A 20,937-nucleotide genomic window follows, 5' to 3' on the forward strand; every position below is an offset into this window, starting at 1 on the left:
GGAAAGTCTCTGTTCTCCTCCAGACATCTGGGGAAGACACCTGTCCTTCCAGTGCGTCGTACTCTGCTCTGGACGGAATTGTATACAGCTTGCAGACATGAGACTTACTTATCCCTGGACATCTGCTCTACTGCTTAGTCCATTCACTCTGGACCCAGAGGCCATTTATAGAGGATAGGAGAGGCAAGAGCTCAGGCATATGTTTGGACAGTGTATTGGCATGTCCCGTCACCCATCAACTCCATTGGCTCCATAACAGATGAAATTAACACACGGCTGTTTGCCTTGAAGGCTCAATTTTCTTGTTTATGCTTGATGTGTGTTTAATATGCCACACATTAATTGATGGCAATTGCACGGTGACACATAAAGCTGTGGGTAAGCCACTTCTCTAAGTCTTGCTGTCCTCCTCTCTAAGGTGTTCTCATTTCAGCTCTGACATTCAGTAAACTTCTTCTCTATTCAGTGACACTGGACACCACTGCTTCCAAAAAGAGGTCACTTCTGTTTCAAAAGATCATTCCTCATTTCAGTTTCTTGTCTGCTAGAGGACACATACAACATAATTCTGTAGTTAATTTCATATATATATATGTATATATATATAAACTACTTAAGATATGTAGTTAATCATAAAAATAAATATGTAATTAATCCCTGAGGATTTAGAGCAAAAATTCTTCTACCAGGCCCAGTGTCTTTTATCTCCAGAGCTCTTTGTAATTCTGCAGGTTGTTTTCTGAGTTTGGCCACATGAAATCATTATGATGGTGATTATTGGATTTTCCACTCCCTACTCGGAGCCCACTCTCAAGAAATTGGACCCCACCCAATCCAGAGTTCAAGCATCTGGCAATACCCTTATGTGGGACACCATTGAGAAACATGACATAACCAAGAGAATAAAAAGGAGTCTTTTGCAGTTAAGAGAGACATGGCAGTAAGGAAGGAGAGGTATAAATTCCAAAACAGACTCAGTGGTCTTGAATTTTGCAGAGGAGGTAGCTCATCTCAGTAGGACGGAGATTGTCCAACAGATCTAGATTTAAATTGAAGCTTTTTAATATACTCACTCTGTGACCTTGTTAAAGTTATCCTAAAAAGATTTTCATACACCATGGCTTATGTAAAAATAAAGGTTGGATGAATGCCCAGCTGCCTAGAAAATAGAAAATACGGAGTCCAAGAAAGGAGGAACCATTCTTCGGGGTTCCAGGCAGCCTGGGGGTCCTGAACATCATTACCTTTATGTTTTTAAGTGATGCTTTGTGAGTGTTTCAAGTCCAAGAATGAGATTGAAAAGACCAAGTCAGGAGCACGGTCTTTCTCTTCTGTTCAGGACCTAACGGCTTTTGACTCCTGTGCCTTCAGGTTCTTTCCTTAAAGGAGATAAATACCAGTCTTAGAGGCTGATTGATTTTTAAAAACAGAAGCAAGTCTGAGAAGTTAGGTGATTATACTAGTTAATGATACTTGGGATGGAGACACATGGGTGGCTCAGTCGGTTAAGCCACTGCCTTCGGCTCAGGTCATGATCCCAGGGTCCTGGGATTGAGTCCCAAATCAGGCTCCTTGCTCGGTGGGGAGCCTGCTTCTCTCCGCCTCTGCTGCCACTCTGCCTGCTTATGTTCTCTCTCTCTTTCCTCTCTCTCTCTCTGACAAATAAATAAATAAAATCTTAAAAAAAAAGAAAGAATACTTGGGATGAAAAAATATAAGATTATACAGTTAGAAGATGTTTATCAACTACTTCTGAAAGTGATTTTCTAAGATTCCTCCCAAAGAAAATTTCGAAATATTAAAGACTATCTAATTGGCTTTTATCAGTAGCCAGTCAATAGCAATAATTTATTTGTCTCCTCGAGGGTGAAACATTCTCACTAGATTCTGTGTGTGGGCGTATCTTGCAAAAATTACTATAACCACAATTTTGATGCCCTTGAGAATCTTACAGTCCAGTAGGTTTCTTGTAGAACATTATTTCCCAACTTCAGTGATTTGTGAACTAACTTTTAAAGTTTTTTTTTTCTCCATACCTACCTAAACAGTTATCTGCATATTCATTTCCTCTAGATCAACTCACTTTTAAAATCCATAACATTTCTGAAAATGGAAAATGAATGCCACCAGCTACCAGGAATTGCAAAGCACGGTAGAAAGAAACGCGATTGAAGTAAACCCTATTAATTAAAGAACCGATGACTCGGCCTGAGATCTGTATTCTCTCTCTGATAAAGGAAAACTGTGTGGGCCCTTGGGTGTTGTTAAAGACATGCCAGCCACAGACCTGGGTTTTCTCCTTGACCACAGTCTGAGGGCCTGAACAACCGCGGAGAAGGAAAGAACTCTGCCTGATGTTCTCGTGAGATGAAGGCCAAGTGTAGCGACCTCCAGAGGTGTCCCAGTGAACTGCAGGTGCAAAGGGCATGTTGCTCGGGAACAGCATCACCTCTCTAGCAACAGCATCACCTGCTGATCCCACTGGTTTCCACAAGGCTGGGGCAGAGGCAGGCATGTCTGTGGATACCATACAGCTCCCCTGGGGGGCCCAGATAAGCCTTGCCAGCTCGCCCAGACTCTCCTTTGCCACCCCTTGAATCTCGAAGGTGCTGGATCTGCCCCGAAATCCGCAGAGCTGTGCAGTAGCCCGGCTTGTCCAGGCACCTTCCCCCAGGCAGCTGCAGTCCCACCTCATCCAGGCCCTATTCCGAGGCCCTGGGGATGAAAGAAACACAGTGCTTCAAAGGGATGCAGTAAAGCTGGGAGCAGTAGGCCCTTTAAGGGCAGCTCTGTGACTAATTGAGGACACGATAATAAATAAAACTGGATTGCGTGATCTGGCCTTGGACTCTCCCCACTCAGCAACCCCAGGCTCCTGGGGCCTGACGGAGTTGCGACAGATGCTTTCCAGAGAGGCGTCGGATGGTTTTAAACATCACAGGCCCCAGAACAACTCTCACCGGCAGCTCCCTCTGGCATGACTTCCGACATGGCGGGCAGTGTGGCAGAATGGGATCTTGTGCTATTTATTACTGGAGTCCCCTGATGGGGGTTCCCATTCCCTCCCCTGCCACTGCCCCTCTGTGTCCCGCCTTTCCCACATGTGTTTGTGCAAGATAGACTTTGCATCCTGATTGCATGGGGCCCCTGACACAAGCCACCCATGTCCTAACTTCTCACTATAATTTTATCTCCGACTTCGCTCCAGTCTTCCTTGAAGCAAAATTGGAAATGGGCCTTTTATTATTAAGAAGCTTTTTTTTTTTTTTTTTTTTTTTTATAAGAGAGAAAATGCTATCTTTTTCAAATGCCAGATTCTCTCCTGGGTGAAGTCTGAGGCAGACAGAGCAAATCCATGAATACTCCCACTAGCAAACTGTCCCCCATCCCTATTCTTTCTAAAAACACCAGATCACATTCCAAAATAGCTATAATGTACCTTGGACATGGACAGCAAGATTTTATAAACTTTCTGCTTTTTTTCCCCCCCTAAATGTGATAAATACTACATTTCAAGACATAAAACAGTCTCTCTTTAAAGCCATCACAGGCGAAGGAGGTCTGTGTTCCTGAAGACAGTGGAATCTGGCCATGAATCAGAAGTTTAAGGAACAAATTTGAACCTTGTCAGGTGTCGAAGAAAAGAATACATAGCTGAGGTTGCTGTGTTCCTCTTCTTTGGCCCATTTAGGGCATGGTTCTGCCTTCTCTGATAAGGCTTGAGGCGTGTGGAGCCTGAGTCTGAGGAGGGCTGCCTGGGGCCCAGATTCCTGTGGCAGGAAGGCCTTAAGGTGTGATAGACAATCACCATGGTCTTGGGGTAAGCCCACGGGGCACAAGCAAAGGAAAGACTCTGAGCCTTCCGGACAGTTTCTCAGACCTGTCATTAAAAAGGGACGGAAAAACAGCAGAGCGGATGAAAAGGACAAGGGGGGTAACATCAAAGGAGTTATTTTAACGAGCGAGTGCATCATACGGTCGGAATCATAATATGAAGTTTTCCAAACGGCCCATCTGTTATACAATTTGCGGGATTCCTGTTAAATCCTGTTCTCGAGGGACTTTCTTTATTAATTTTTTTAATGCTCACTGAGATCAGCAGGAGGGGAACTTTTGGGAAGAAATGGTGCACAAGAATTATTTAAGGATATTTTTTTTTCCCCTCATCTTCCTTGACAGTCTTTCCTGAAACTCCCCTTATGCCCTTCCCTTCTTTGCCACTTAGGCTCACAGTTGACCTTCTGTTTTCCTACAACGGCTGCTTTCTTGCCCTTGGAAGGCTCTACTCCCTCTCTCCATCCCTTGACTGTTAGTATTCCTTCCCTGTGCTCCCTCCATAGGTGGGGCTCATTGCTGGGGTGTTGGTTCCTCTCTCCAGGATGATTCATATTATTGTTGGCTTCTATCCAGACCTGTTTTAAGGGCTCTAGACCCATGTATAAAATGCTTACTAGATATCTCTACTTAGTTATCATGTGGGATCCTCTTCCTCAACCATTCCTCCTCCCCTTCATCAAAATGGCCTCTTCTCTAGTGTTCCTGTCATAGCAAACTGTATCACCATCCACACCCATCCTGAAGACCCTAGAATGGTCCTTATTCCTCCTTCTGCTTCCCTTACCAGCTTCTTAACTCTGCTTCTTGAGTCGTCTCTATCTGTCCTCATGTCCACTGAGGTCACTGTGGACTCTGTGACCATAATCTCTCATGTCAGCCTCTGCCTAAGATGGCTGACAAGGCCTTCCATACTGTGAACCTGCACTACCTTTTCACTCTTCTGTTTCCTTACTTTTTCTCTCCTACTACCTGCTCTGAGCATTTTGAACTCCTTTCAGTCCCTTCTCTGAGCCATTTTCATATTTGCCTTGAGCCATTGAACAAATATTGCACAGATAATCCTCTCTGCCTAGAACACACCTTCTCCCTCTTTCCCATAGTTCCATCATCTTTCATCCTTTAGTTGGTTTACATATCTCCTCAAACTTTCCCTGATTTAGATCAAGTTAATTTTCTGCTTTCATAATTACCTGAATTTCTATCTTCATAATACTCATTACACATTACTGGCAGCACTTATTTAAGTGTCCACTTTCCCCTGCTAGATCACCTCATTAAACACATCAGATGTTATGTTTTTGCCTGCAGACCATCCTCTGGGAATCTTCATTCTCCTGTTCAAACCAAAACTGTTTGTTCACTAAACCTTCTGTGTAGCTACCAATCCAGTTAGATCCAACACTTCCTTTTTCTAATGGATTTCTTGTTTGCTGGATTCCACTGTTTCCTCTCTTGTTTTATATCCTTGATTGGTGAAATTCAGCCTCCCAGAACTTAATGAGGGTGGATGCCTAGAAGGATATCTTTTTTAAAACCCTGCATGGTTTACATCTCTTTATTCTGCCTTTGCACTTGATGTATAATTTGGCTGGGTATAAAATCCCTTGCTAAAAATAATTTGCCTTCTCAATATTAATAATTTTTTCTAGTATTTTCTAGTGTCAAGGGCTGATGTTGAGAGTTCTATTTTTTGTTTCCAAATAAATTTTAGAGAATCTGTCTCTCTGGATAGGGAAGCTTTTATTCCTAGAGTGGTGAAAGCTCATGATGACAGGCTTTGGTGGAAGTCCTTTTTCTTATCATTATCCTGAGTAGATCCTTCCAATCAGACAATGCATATCTTTCAGCTCTGGGATATTTTCTTGTATTGCCTTGTACTTTCCTTACAATTTTCTCTGTCTTCTCTTTATGATTAAATATTGGAGTTGCTAGACTGATTAATTTTATCTTTTCTTTCTTGTCCATTTATTTGTCTTTTCTAATTTTTTCTGCGAGTTTATTAATTTTTTAACTTTCTACCATTTTTTTGGATTTATTGCAGATCTAAATTTCCCCAGCTCATTTTTTCCTCTGAATAAACTTTTTACTCCTGCTGGTATTGGGAAAATAGTAGTCACCTGGGAAATATGGGTAGAAAGAGACACTAGGGTCTGCTCTTCCTTAACGAGTGCACTGACCAATCACTATTGCCTGCCTTTGACGATACCTGGTGCCTGAAACTCCTGAGCCCTTCTGAGATTGCAGCATGAGTTGGCTTGCTTTTCTCTGCTGTCTTTCCCTGTAGAGACTTGGTCCCTACTCAGCCATCATGGCTTTACTAACCCCTTTATCTACTGTCTCTCTTCCAAGTTATTTATTAAAATCTCTCATACCCTGTTGACTCTTTTCTTTAACCTTGTGGTTTTAGAAATTTTAAAATTCATTCACTGTCATTTTAGTAGCATTTCAGAAGTGAAAAGGATATAAGTATGTGCTCAATTTTCCATATTTAATTAAAACTACTGATTGTTCTTTACTAAAGATTTGGCCAAGTTTTCTGATTACTGGTATCTGGAGCAAAAGTCTCAATTTGAGTTTTAATTCTGGACCTCCCTTTCATCCATCCTTCCCTCTCTCTCCTTTCGCTTTATTTCTTTTCTTCTCTCTCTCCTTTATTTTTTTTCTTCACGTCTTCTGTCTTGACCTGCAGGAAGGGTCTCAGCCAGTCCACACTGTTTGGCTTCAGAAACTTTAGGCTCCTCCTAGGTTTTTCTTAATTTATTATTATTACAGAATTACTGTTTGCTTTTTACCATGAAATATTGCATTTTACTGCTGCTTCTATGGATCTCAGCTTATTCTTTAAATCCTTCTGTGATGGTAATGTGATGATGATGATGGTGGTGGTGGTGGTAGTGATGATAAGAACAAGGATAAGTCCTAAGTTAAGCATGTTACATAGATTATCTCCTTTAACTGACCTTAAGGACTAGTTAATATTTATTTTCTCATAGATAAAATTAAGTTTTGTTTTTTTTAAAGATTTTATTTATTTATTTGGCAGACTGAGAGACAGTGAGAGAGGGAACACAAACAGGAGGAGTGATAGAGGGAGAAGCAGGCTCTCTGCTGAACAGGGAGCCCGATGCTGGGATTGATCCTAGGACCCTGGGATCATGACCTGAGCCAAAGGCAGATGCTCAACAACTGAGCCACCACCCAGGTACCCCAAAGTTTCTGGAGTTTTAATAGCCTGACCCAGAAAATACACCTGGTGAGCTATGAAATTAGGTCTTAAGTAATTATTTTCTGCCATCAAAGATCAGACTTTCCCCCCACTACACTACATCACTATACCCCATTTTCTTGATAGCAAGTGATATTATTACATAGGACACTGATCAAAACATTATTTTGAACTATTAGATTTCCACTAACTGTCAGGAGCATATTTAAAATGGAAGCCATACCTAAATGATATTGCGAATGCTTTTCTGGAAATAGCTGCATAGAGGTTAGATGATCCCATGTGGGCAGTGTTGGGGGAATTCCTGCATTGGATGGAGCATGGACTTCAAAATCCCTTTAACTCTTCAAGTCTGTGATTCTGACTGTTCTGCTATTAATTCTCCTCCCAACTATTTCCTAGAAACTTTCTTCTAGATTGATCAGAAGAACTGGTACTTTGTTCCTTTACCTAATTTCATTCTCTGTGATGGTGTGGCAACAAAAAGTATGAAAAGACTATATACCATGAGGACTATATCCTCAGGCATATTTTAGCATTTAATTTTTTAAGATTTTATTTATTTTTTTGAGAGAGAGAGAATGAGTGGGAGGAAGGTCAGAGGGAGAAACAGGCTCTCACTGAGCGGGGAGCCCGATATGGGTCTTGATCCTGGGACTCCAGAATCATGACCTGAACCAAAGGCAGATGCTTAATCAACTGAGCCACCCAGCTGCCCCATATTTTAGCATTTGGTATTAAAATTTATTATCTATTGAATGCTTACTGTGTCCAGATATTATGCTAAGGATCGTATTATAAACATCATTTCACTTGTTGACTAGTCTACTCGAGCTGCCATCACAAAATATCATAGACTGTGTGGCATAAGCAACAGAGATTTTTGTTTGCCTCCAGAGATGTGAGTAAACTCATTCCTGTTGTTTAAACAACAAACAAAAAACCCTGACAGGTACTGATTCTCACAGTTTGGGAGGCTGGAAAGTCCAAGACCAAGGACTGGCAGAGTTTGGTTTCTAATGAGGGCCGCCTACCTGGATTGCAGATAACCATCTTCCTTCAATATGTGAAACTTGGGGGAATTCAATTCAACCCGTAAGAGTGGTAGACATTTAAGTTAGCTTAGATGGAGATATGTTGCTGTTTATGTTATTAGGACCAAAAATGTTTGAGCTGGGAGGAGAGCATCTTTCTCATGCTCTCTAGACATCCTCTTTTCCTCTCGAAGAGGGTGGATAGATCACCTATTGGACAATAGTGTGGTCTCAGCATTTGGCAAGAAGGGCCAACTGTCTTGTTGCTTCTTAAACAGTAGGAAGAGTTCAGTTTCTTTGGGTTTAAAGAAACTGGACCCTTTGTGGGGGGAACCTTTCATCATCCTGTTAAAAAACCTCATGTTGTCTTAGAGAGAAAAGTACTCTTTTTAATGTCCCTCTCTTTCTGTCCTTGGAGCAGAGATGACTTTAGTGTCAAAAAGCCTTATTTTGTTGTTGTTGTTGTTGTTGTTGTTTTCTCCTTCAGTCTCTAGAGCTAACTTTGTCTGCCAGAGGCTTTTGATGACTGGTCCATTTCTTTCCCAGGAAACTAAAGAAATTATTTCGGAAGCTGAAAGATGAGACAGAACCGGGAGAAACTGACTCTGCCCACTCAAAGCATCCAGAACAGTGGGACCTAGACTACAGCTTGGAGCCGTACACTGGACTAACTCCAGAGTACATGGAGATGAGTAAGATCCTATAATTTTTCCTCCCACTTAGGGGAGGTTGACATGGGGGTTCTGCATGGAGGTCTGCAGGGAAAGGGGTTAGGGAAATGATGGGGTCAGTTTCTGCATCTTCTTGGGCTTCATGGCTACACAGTGTCACTTTCAGTGCCACATGGGAGTGATGAGGGTAGGTCAGAAGGAACCCTGGAATGAGAACAAGGAACAGCTCTATTACTACCTTGACACTAGGGTGATACACTCTTCTCCTTGGCTGCTTTCTCATCTATGAAGTGAGAAGTTTGGTCTCTCAGGCCCCTTCTCATGGTTTCTGTCATTGATAAATGTGAAATAGTGAAAGGGAAATAACGAAACTTAAATTTAAAACTGGAGGTTCCATTAAGGAAGAGTAAACTAATCCTGGGACACTCAGGCCAAGGATACAGACATCTTTGACATGGAAAATATAGGAGAGCCCCCCCATTCTACTCAGGTGGGGCAAAGTGCCAGGTTTTCTCTTCAGAAGTTGGGATGTTTTGTGTAGGGGATGAGAGGTAGATTTTTAGTTATAGAGCCTCTTGCTGTTCTTGACAAAGGCTGGAAAGCAGGAGCACATGTAGTACAGGCTCATGGAACACAGTCATTTCACATGTGGGTTAAAAGCCGTGAGTTCTCCATCATAAGTATACTAACTTAGATTGGCAGCCTTCAAGCTCTTGGTTGCTTGGGACTAGTCCTGAACTTTTACTGGGGTGGATATTTGAGAAGCGTCTTCACAAGATTTGGAACTAATGAATTAAAAACATAGGACCAAGAGGTCAGTCACATCATCTCAGCATTTACTCAGTCTAGAATGTGTGAAGAAACATCAGTCAGATCCATCAGAAGAATTACTCGGTATTCTATCTTTGGACGTATCATTGTGTTCTCGTAATGGCTCCTGCTTCCTCTGGTTCATGACTTGTAATAGGGCCCCCCAATGCCTCTCTGTGCACCAGGTCCCCTGCTTGTTACTTCTGATGGACATTTCCCCCTCTTCTGTTCATAAGAATGTGTGAATGTGAAGGGTAGAGGAATGGACAGGGTCCAGAGTAGATGGCTATAAAAGGTCTGTTCTCGTCCTGGGGTTATAGAATTCCGGGAAAAATCAGTACTTTGTAATCTTAAATAAACTCACCAGAGTAGGAACAATTATTATATCTGCTTCAGGAACAACAGGCTAGGACCCAGTTCAGGTAAACGTGTAATACCTTCATCTGAGTGCTACTGACCGTGGACCCCTGTCTGGCCCTGAACCAGGTGTTTACATAGAGGTGATTGTTCAGACTCCAGATGCCACTCCTCTGCGTCTCCATCCTATCAGGCAGAAGTTGCTGCCAGCTATTGAGGCTTCCATTGGGGAAGGGGCTTACCTTAAAAATCCCTGGGCTCTGTCTCCCAATGCCTACTCTCTAACCCCCACTCCCCCCCCCCCCCAGTGGTCCATGCAGGTTTTTCTGGCCTGTCTGCCTGTCTGCCTGTCTGTCCAGATAACTGGCTATTTCCAGGCTTCCTCTTTTATGGGTCCTTAAGAGCAGAGATACTTGAGCCCTGTGTTCAAATCCTGACTCTGTGACCAGCTATTTGGACAGCTTTGGGTAAGTGGCTAATTTTTATGTGTCTCAATTTGCTTTAGCTATAAATAAATAAGTAAAATAATAAATAATAATAATATCTACCTCATGGGATTATTGTATTCAATGAATTAGTATCTGCAAAGTGCAAGAAAAGTGTGTAGCACATTTAAAAGCTGTGTCGAGTACTGCTGTTTCTCTTAGTGGTCTTGAGGTGTCAGGAAAGCAGAGTGTAGGGATATATGGTCAGTCTGCCAGCCACTGTGGCACTGAACAGACACCCACTATGGGTTCAGACTTGGGCACTCTACAAAGTAATGAGAAGAGGAAAAAAACCCGAGAACTAGATTTAGTGGCTTTGGGAAGATGTTTATACCCCGATTTTGTAGAGAAATTCATTCTATAAATTAAATGAAACATACATGCCTACACACACACACACACACACACACAACTCTTTACAGGCTATCAGGGAACAAATAAACCATGTAATAGAAAGTTTGAAAATAGAGAAAAAAAGGGAGCAGGTCTCCCAAACTTACTTCATTTCAGCCCATTTTTTATTACCATTTTGGTGCCGTCTCTTCTTAGACCCTTTTTGTTATGTGTATGATTTTAATACAAAGTTGTAATCATATGCACACATTTCTTGCTCCTTTTCCAGTTAGTATTAGATGAGTATTTCCAAGTTGTCGTATAATATTCAAAACTAAGAGCTGCATGATAAATGATCCTTCTAATAAATGTACCATAGTTGATTTGCTGATTCTCCAATGAAGCCCATTGGAGGCTCATTTTCTGATTCTTCCCATATTTTAATGATCTAATATATACTGTCTTAATGCATATAATCTTTCCCATATTTACTTAATGATTCCCCAAGGTAGATTTTTACAGATATGATTGCTAGATCGAAGGTATGACCATTGGATAGTTCTTGTTTTATTTTACTAAAATGCTTTCTAAAAGGATTAGACCAATTCACTGAGCCACAGGCAATGTACTAAATACTCTTCCAGTGAATACAGATTATTTAGTATCCTGACGTAATGTGATATGAAGGGATTAACAGTGTACAGTAGGCTTGGGATTCTCAGCCTGTGGTCACCTCATTCCACCTTGTTGATCTGAATATTCCAGACTCATCCTTTAAGACTTGGCCTTTTACCGTGCTTCCTCTGTGAAGTCCTCCTAGACCAGGCCCCATTCCTCCTAAGAGGATCATTAATTATTTGCTTTTTTGTCCCAGCATTATGTTTGATAAACACACTGATGGTGTATCCTTCTGAATTATGGTAATATTGCTCACATATCTGTTTCTCTGCAGACCCAATCTCTCAGATTATAAAGAGCAGTGTGTAGCAATCATGGCTTATTCATTTCCATGTCTTCCATGACCCAGCACATTTACTGGCACATGATAAATACTCACTGTGTCCAATAAACAAAGATGAGTAAATGAATGCTTTATTAATTAACGAAGGAAGGTTTCTTAACAGAAGTAAGTGTTTACCAACTTTAAGTGGCAAATGAAGGATCATCTTCAAAGTGGGGCTTGGTTGATGGTGGGTCAAGGATGTTTTATAGAGATTTCCAGTGTAGATAGAAGGTTGGACTTGATCCCCAAGGTCCCTTTAGATTCTTTTTGTCTACATATTAGTGATAAGAGTAAGGGAGGTCATTCCAAGGAAAAGGACTCACAAGGTCGTTCAGTTTCCTGGCCATGAGTAAGCGTTGCCAAAGCAAATGGTGGATTTTGGGTAGGGAGGGTTTGGTTGAAGGTCTGGTAGGTTAATGGTGAACCCTGATGATCACACAAGTTTATGTTTCATACCAGGCCATAGGGAGCAATTGTAAAATCTTGACCACTGTTGTGACTGTGTTTCCCTATAGGAAACAGGCAGCAAGTACAGAGAGGGGGTAGTAAGACAAGGAAGGAAAAAGAAACAGAGGAGCTTTCATTCACTCATTATTTCATTCATCAAACACTTATTAAGCATGTAAGGGGAGGAACAAGTTTGGAGACCAGGACAGTCAACCTTTCAGAATGTTATTGATTCAGTCCACAATTCAACTGATACTCATTCAGTCTTCTGTGGAAGAGGAAGCTGAATCACACATGGCTTTTCCCAGCTGAGTTCCACAGACACTCACTCCCAGAATTCTTTAGGTCATTAATTTTTTTTAAAGATTTTATTTATGTATTTATTTATTTGAGAGAGAGTGAGCGAGCACAAGTAGGCAGAGTGGCAGGCAGAGAGAGGGGAAAAATAGGCTCTCCTCTGAGCAGAGAGCCCGACCTGGGGCTTGATCCCAGGACCCTGAAATCATGACCTGAGCCGAAAGCAGAGGCTTAACCGACTGAGCCACCCAGGTACCCCTCTTTAGGCCATTTTGTTAAGCTATCAGTCATTTTAGAGACATGACTATTTTATTTCATATTTTATATAAGTGCATGGACTATGTTTCTAAGGTAGGTTCCTTTCATTCCTTTGGCCTCTGGAATATCCTCTTCACCCTGGGAGGGAGTATTTGCTCCCATGTACAATCAAAGTCTGGGCTGCACACTAAACTCTACCAAATATTAATCGGCCTAGTAGTGTAGACTAAGTGAGTGTAGGGGTAGGCTCTGGATTCAAACTACCCAGCTTCTAGTCCCGAGCCTGCACTGGCTAGTTACATGACTCTGGGCTTGATGCATAAAGTCAGCCAAGCTCGGTTTCCTCATCTAGAAAGCAGATTGGACGATAAAAGCACCTACCTTACAAAATGGTTCTGAGAAGTAGGTCGTGGATATAGAGCAGTTAAAAAACAGTGCTTGGTAAACGTAGACTATCCATGAATATGACCTGCCACTCTTCTCGTCAAGAGTCCAATCTCTTTCTTTTTAATCTAGGAATTGGCTGAAAACAGTCTGAAGCTCAGGTCACCTAGGCAGCTTAGTCGTTTAAGTGTCTGACTCTCGGTTTTCACTCAGGTTGTGATGTCAGAGTCGTGAGATCGAGCCCTCAGATTCACAGAGAGTCTGCTTGAGATTCCCTCCCTCTCCCCTTGCCCCTTCAGCCAATCCCCACCCCACTCACTCATGCTGCTCCATTCTCTGTCTCTCTCAAAGAAGAAAGAGAAAGTAAGGAATCAATAAATAAAATCTTAAAAAAAAAAAAAAACCCACACAACAGTCTGAAGCACTCAGTGTAGCGAGCCCTGGATGTTCTTCCCAACCCTCGAGTGTGGGGTTGGGCAGTACTGTTGATAGACTGAGGGTACCAGACTCCAGAGCAAATCTAAGAATCCCACTCAGAATCCTGAGATGTAAACATTCCAAGATGTTTATCTCTTTAGAGAATTCTAAGCCCTTAGGGCTCTATTTGTCAAGTCTGGCATCTCAAATGGTTCTTTTGTCATCTGTTTATCTAAAACCCGCAAGCTTTTGTTCCTCCGGTCATCTAAAAAATGATCACTGTTGTCTTCCTGATTCAGAAATTCAGTTATCCTCCTTCAAGCCTTCCTCCAGCTTCTTGAGTAAAGCCCAAGTTTTGAGGCCCCTAATGTGGGCAACAAGACCCATTTCTTCTGTAATTCGCAGTCATTAGAGGAAGTCTTATTTTTCCTGGTCATGAGTTTACATCCTGTCAAACTTTAATAGAAGGGGGGAGGCACTGTGCTTGCAGTTGTACATATTCATTCACTTGGCGTGAAGGCCAGATCACGACCTTGGAGGGCCAAGGGCTATCCATCCCCCACCGTTGTCTAGATGCATCGACCAAGACCTGTGAGTGTCGACTGATAGGTGGAAATGTGTGGGGGCAGGTCTGCTCCGAGACCAGGGTTGCAACACCCTCCTGAAATTGCAAATTTGACCTTCTGGGTTCAGGAGTTGCATCCCAGAAATGGCACCCAGCCTGTCTGCTCCCAAGACTCCTCTCTGACTTTGCATCAGCTCCAGCTGGGGAGAGGCCTGCTCAGTATGATCCAGAATCCTTTATATTCAAGGCTCCTTAGATCACTGGTTTTACAATTTTGCATTCCCACTCAAGCCCTCACGGTTCTTCCTTTTTCTTCTTCTTCCTCCTCTTTTTAATTTTTTAAATTAATTTTCAAAAGATTTTACTTATTTATTTGAGAGAGAGAGAGCATGAACAAGGGGAAGGACAGAGGCAGAGGGAGAAGTATACTCCCCACGGACCAGGGAGCCTGACCTGGGGTTGGATCCCAGGACCCCAGGACCCCAGGACCCCAGGATCATAACCTGAGTAGAAGTCAGACACTTAACTGACCGAGCCACCCAGGCACCCCCTCTTCTTTTTTATTATTGTCTATGTACCCCAGGCTATCCTTTTCATCTCCATGGCTTATTTATTTTGCAACCAGAAGTGCTTGCCTCCTTTGCATGACTGCAGACATCCTAACTTGCCCCCTGCTTCCTTTTCCCCTCTCTTTCCCCATTTCCTTCTCACTTTTTAAAATGGCTTTTCTAAAATGCAGTCCAGAGCACGTTTTCTTTCCTACATAAAATCCTTCAACGTGACTGACTTCCCTTAAGTTAAAGTTCAAATATCCCTCAGGGTGTAGCTTCCAAGGTCACCCAGGAGCAGGCTCTGCAAATGCGCACCTGTTTGTCTCCTGCTTCCGGGGCTGGATTTGCCGGTGCTGGTCTGTCTGCCTGTAGCAAGTTCTTGCTGAGTCGCTCAGGCTCAGACATGTCTCCGGGAAGCAGTTTTGGGTTCTTCCACTGATAGTTCTTCTCAGCAACCCCCACCTGCTTTGGTAGAGGAAAAAATATGAGTGTTTGAGGGCAGAAGACCCCCTTATTCCTACCTAATCTCAACTGGCACAATTTCTGGATGTAGTAAGACCCCAATAAAATGGTTTTTTTTTTTCCTTAAGATTTATTTATATTTGAGAGAGAAAGAGAACACGAGCAGGTGGGGCAGAGGGAGAGAGAGAGAGAGAGAATCTCAAGCAGACTCCCCACTGAACATGGAGCCTTATGCGGGGCTCGATCTCATGATCCTGAGATCAGGACCTGAGCTGAAACCAAGAGTTGGAAGCTTAATCGACTGCACCACCTGGGCACCCCCAGTAAAACGTTTCTTGAATGAATGGCACGTTAGGTCCCTTCCTTCAGTGGCAGAGAAAGAGAAGCCTCACTTCTTTCTGTCCCATGATAGTTTAGCTGGCCTCCCTTTTCACTGTGGACATACTTAGCTATATTTTTTATAAGCAGCAATTTCCATCTCCCAAGACTGAAGTAAACCATGTTTATGATCAGGGCTTGCCTCAAAGAACAGTCCCTGCTGGCTTCAATTTGCTCCTTTCCCTTCGGGGATCAGGTCATCAGCGGAAGTGGACAGAGTGGAATGCTGTCCCTCAGACTCAGATTTAAGCTCAACTCCAGTTTCACGTCTCCCTCTGCAGTGGCCCCATCCTGGCCCTCCTTGAGGGTACTACTAGGTCAGGACCTGCGCCAGGCACCAGGCCCACAGAGGCAATGAGTGAGACCCAGGCCCTTCAGGACCTCAGGGGCTAGCGGCAGAGAGTGGGGGCAGTTAGAAGCAAGGGCCTCATGGTCACAAAACAAAAACAAAAACAAAACAAAACAAAATGCAGCTAACGGCGCTTTCTTCAGAGAGCCTGGGCCCTGAAAGCTTCCATTTGACTGAGTAGAGTATATACAGAGGATTGTCCATTCTCTTCTACCCTGGCTGTCATTGCCTCCTCACCAAAATGCCATCGGTTTCAGAACCCATGTACTGAGGCAGAGTAAACTCTGGCCTGGAAACAAGAGACTCCTCACCCAGCCTCCCCCTCAGGCTTGTTTTGAGGCATTAGACAAGGCCAGGAGGAGACTCCATCCCTGGGGAGACATTTCTCAGTCCTCTGCCTGGAGACTGCTCCTGGGACCCTCCTGCGTTCCTAACCATAGGTGCTTCAAGGCTCACCAGTCCCCGAGAACATCACTGTTCCTTCACATTTCTGTCTCCACACACCTCCAGGAGGTTTGATCTTGCCTCGGGAATATCTCTGGAAGCTGCTGCTTCTGCTCATTCTCTGAACCTCTTGAACCTGGGGCTTTGCCTAGCACACCCTCAACGCGGCCCCTTGCAACCACCACCATCTTGCTACTGCCCTGTTGATGATTTCCAGCATTAGCCTTGGTCTTACCATCCATTGTTCAAAGAATTCCAGGGTTCCCCTATCTTTACCAAGACCCTGTGGGACGTTCTTTCAAGGTATGGAACCCTAGGCCTCTTTACACACCCTTGGTCCTGCCAAAATGGACCCCAGTGACTTCTCACCCGCAGCCTCCCTTTCACTCCTTTCCTGTGTGACACTCCCTAGCCACCTTGCCCTGGAACTCCCTGGGCCTTCTCATTCTGGTGTCACCTCCTCCCCAAAGCCTCTCCCTTCCCATGCTCTCTCCTCCTCTCCCCTCCCGCCTCCCCCATTCCTTAGGATTTTAGCTGCCCGCACCCCCACCCCAGGATTTCAGACAAGCTGCCTCCTAAGACCGGGACACCTCCGATAGCTCTTGGTAACTCACGTCCTGGGGGCGGGTTGCTGGAACCACAGGGCCTAGCGCAGGCCCACCACCACACTAGCACTGAACACACACCAAGGAGCCCCATGAAGGAGTGACTGAAGACAGGAGGGTATCCCTTCTCTGGTTCTCATTTCTCTTATCAGCCCATATCTTACCTAGGCTGAAACATCTCCCTTCCAGCAGGGCTGCAGTCAGTTCTCCATAGGAGAACTGTGGTTGGAATCCAGTGGTTGGATTACCAAGAAGGAGGTTAGCCCTGTTTCTCTTTCACTGCCCTCCTCCTCCTTTCCTGTCCCCCCCTCGCCCCTCTTCCCCTTTGCTTGTGCCTTCTGCCCTCCCCCAACTCAGCCTATCATGTACTCCGTTCCCGTTCCCGGGAGTAAGCCAGGGAAGTAAGAGAACGTGTAACATGAACCCTTCCATGCTGCTCTCAGGTAGCAGCCCTGGAAAATAGCTTGCCAGGGGGAGGAGAACACTGAAGTCCACGACTGTCAGAACCTTGTTGGGGGCGACAGTTTCTGCCATCCCTGGGGATGACTGAGGTTTGGTGGTAGTAATCCTATCACTGCTTCTGATTCCTCCGCACCTCTGTCTTCACAGCAAGCCCTTTTGTCTTCAGTTGATCCCTGCAGGGCAGAGCAAGGAGTCTGTCCCCTTCCCATCTTCATAGGGTGTCTGTCAGGTGGGAAGCGGGTGTGAATCCAGCTCTGCCTTTATCCAGAAGTGTGGCCCTGAGCACATCAAAGCATCTCTCTGGGCCTCACTCTCCTCCTTGACATGGTAGGGCTGTAGACCAGAGGGGGATCTTTCCTTGCGGAGATGTGACCCACGGGTCTGTGGTCAAAACCAGCTGCGGAATAGGTCACAGGTCAGGTGCCACTACCGGTCACGTAGTTTAAAAATATAAGATAAAGCAGAGTCCACACCACCCTCACTCTCTTCCATTTCTAGATTATTTTCGAGTGGGAGAGCAGGAGAGGTTTCAGCACGCACAGAACCTGGCCGCCGCAGGGGCACTGAATGGTGCACATAACCGTTTGTCACTGATGTCTTGACAAGAATAAAGACTTGCAAACCACTGGACCAGGCGACCTCCAGGGAGTCTTCCAGTGCTGGCACCCCAGTTCACACATCCGGCTAGATGTGCACCCTGAGGCCAAGAGGCGCAGGGAGTGATACAAGGCGCCTAACATTGCCCTAAAGGCCCATTAGTGAAACTGAGGCTAGAGCCCCTTTCCAGATCTCCAGATCGTTGCACAAGAGACTTTCATCAGGACCCACAGGAACTTGGGCTTTCGTGGAGGGATAGGGGTAGAGGGAGCTTTCCTCTTTCCTTCCCAACAGGCTAGACCTCCCGATTCCAGAAAGACCCTTGTCTTGGGCTTTGAACAAAAAGGAGAGCAGTGAAACCAAAGCTGCCCACTCCCTCTGGTGTGCCTGACATGGTGATCCCTGGCTCCGTGCTCAGCTGTCAGCTTCCTTCCCCGTGATCCCCAGGACCACCCATGCAGACAGGAAGTGCACTGAGCCCACTCTGAGCCTGTCAGTTGTAATGGTGAGGCAGGTCATCAGTTGAGGGAGGCAGCAGGGAGAGATGTATTATATTTACATTTTTCTAAATTGAGCTGGAACCAGGGCCCAGGACCCAGCAGGCATGGGGGAGGGGTCCTGAGGTGAAGGGGAAGCTGGGAGTTGGGGGTGGGGCTGGGAGTCAGCCCGTGGAGGGGGCGCTGGCTGGTGGTAGGGAGCTACCTCTGGGCAGCACTGCAGCGCCTGGTGGTGGGGATGGGCTGGCCCCAGACAAAGAGAAACCTGAGAGTAAGGGATTAAGCTGGAGAAACCTGTGAGGGGGAGCAGCAAGTTTTCAAGGGAATCTCCAATATCAAACCCTTTTCCTGAAGAGCTTACTAAGGGGAACTTCAAGGGGAGTCCCCCACCCTCACCGCTGAGGGGAGGAAAGAATGCTCGCCCAAGAGCAGGCCATGACATTAATCATCACTGTCCCCAACCCCAAAATGAGGCTTCAGAGCTTTTTGGCCACAGGCCCCTCACAGCCCCATCGTGGAGTTTTCCCCAGGGCCTGATGGGAGGAAATTCTTCAGTTGCTTTAAGGGCTGCAAGTGTAGTTCTCTGACACTGACGGCAGTTTGGTTGTTACAGAGAGGAATTTGGCATAAGAAGGTAGGCCTGAATTTAATTCTGTAAGTTCCAAAGGAATCTCTTAATCAAGTTTTGTTACCATTTTAGCAGGTAAATAAGTGATACAATGAAACACCAGTAGCCTGTGTTCATGTTCATGAAATTTGGAAGGGAGCTTCTCAAGGGCAGAATTTGTGTCTTATTCATTCATAGTACCAAACCACAGGGCCTGGCATACAGTAGGTGCTTCATAAATGTTTCAAGAAGAAAAAGGAAGAATAGAGAATGAAAGAGGTGATCCTATAGCGAGGACCTTGAAGACAAAGTGACAGTTGGACTCTACAGCCATCTCTGTTCACCAGAGATCTCCAGACACCCTGGCTGTGTTGATTTAGCTGGGAAGGTCTACTGCTTGACTTCCCACTAGCGGGGGGCCAAGATGCCTTATTTTCAAGTGCTTGTACTGAAGAAATGCTATCCTTTCAAAGGCAGGTCTCCTACAGCAATACAAATTGGTAGGTTTGTCCCGTCATCTGGGTGGTTTAGGCAAAATATCCCATGTAATAGTCAGCTGCTGCTATGATAAAGCTCCATAACAAATAGCCCAAAGTCTCAGTGACTTGCCACTGAGACAGAGAACAGAAAGCAATGGAAAGAGCTGGCTTCAGACATCACTGAGTGTCTTCCCTGGGTAACAGTCAGGTAAAGGTAGCCACTTATTAAAGAGTAGAAAGGTTTGGATAGAGCAGTGACTCAGATGACACCCAAGACCCCTTTCCTATTCTGATATCCTTTCTTTGGTCATGGATGGGGGGGACCACACTGGGTAACTTCCAAGTTTCCAACAGACCAGACATACAAATTTAGTCCCAAGGGTGCCTTAGATGTAAGTGATGAAATATTCCAGAGTATCTGTACAGTCATCAGCACTGAAACCCAAATATTCTTTCATAGAACTCCAAGATTGTATGCTACAAGGCAATGGCTCAAAGAACCAGGAAATTCCTTTCCCTGAGCCATCCTGTTTATACAAACTGAGTCATCTCACTGGATAATCAGGCACCTGCCGTCTTCTCCAAATGGCATTTAAACACAGTTCAGGCAGTATCCAGGGTCTCATTCCAGCATTTCTGGGAAGTAGGGTGAGTCACAGGTCATATCTCTCTCTCTCTCTCTCTCTGTCATTCTCTCCCTGCCACCCCCGCCCTTTTTTTTTGCTCTTGGAGCATACATTTCTTGTCATTTTCCATGCTAGGAGTCCCTCTCCCCATACATACTTAAGAGAAAAGGCCACAGTATGTCTGGATACCATACCCCTCGAGGTTCTACAGAAAGCTCCTGACATGCAGGAGATGCCCAGGCAGTGCTTGTGAAATGAGTGGATGAGTAAGTGGAAAGCAGTCTTTAAAATTAAGACTTACTGAGACCTCCGTTGCTTTCCCATTTCTCTTCTAGCTGTAACATCCCAGAAGCTCAGAGTGCGCTCTCTTGCTCAGCCACAGCCCCGGAATGGGTCCTTGGAATTTGCACATTTGTTTCTTCCTCCTTTCCCTGTCATTTCCTTTTTGTCTAAAATTCTGTAAACCTAATTATGTGTTCTTTTTATTGACTTTTCTACAGCTCTTTGGGAAGATGAAAGGGCAAAGGAATAAAGGAAACAAAGGTTCTCAGTCATGAGTTGTTGCTTGGGAACTTCTTTCTGGTCGTGCTTACTTTCCTTGTCCTTCCACTTCACTGGCTGTATTACCGCAGCCCAAACAGGTAGATGAGAGGACGGATGGATGGACGGATGGATGGATGGATGGGAGGAAGGAATGGATAACTGATCTTCACAGTCCCATTTTGCAGGTGGATAAAGTAAACAAGACTGAGTAAG

General features: G+C 44.5%; 1 protein-coding gene across 1 annotated transcript in view; it reads left to right on the top strand.

The window, feature by feature from the left end:
- The window catches only part of ANO2 (anoctamin 2), a 341,480-nt gene that overhangs the window by 296,671 nt on the left and 23,872 nt on the right, over positions 1 to 20,937 (top strand). Inside the window, exon 20 of the mRNA XM_059404945.1 lies at positions 8,644 to 8,789. Within this exon, the coding sequence (XP_059260928.1) occupies positions 8,644 to 8,789 (146 nt within the window). The remainder of the gene's footprint in view (positions 1 to 8,643; positions 8,790 to 20,937) is intronic.

The sequence above is a fragment of the Mustela nigripes genome, chromosome 6 (assembly GCF_022355385.1).
Source record: "Mustela nigripes isolate SB6536 chromosome 6, MUSNIG.SB6536, whole genome shotgun sequence".
NCBI lineage: Eukaryota > Metazoa > Chordata > Mammalia > Carnivora > Mustelidae > Mustela > Mustela nigripes.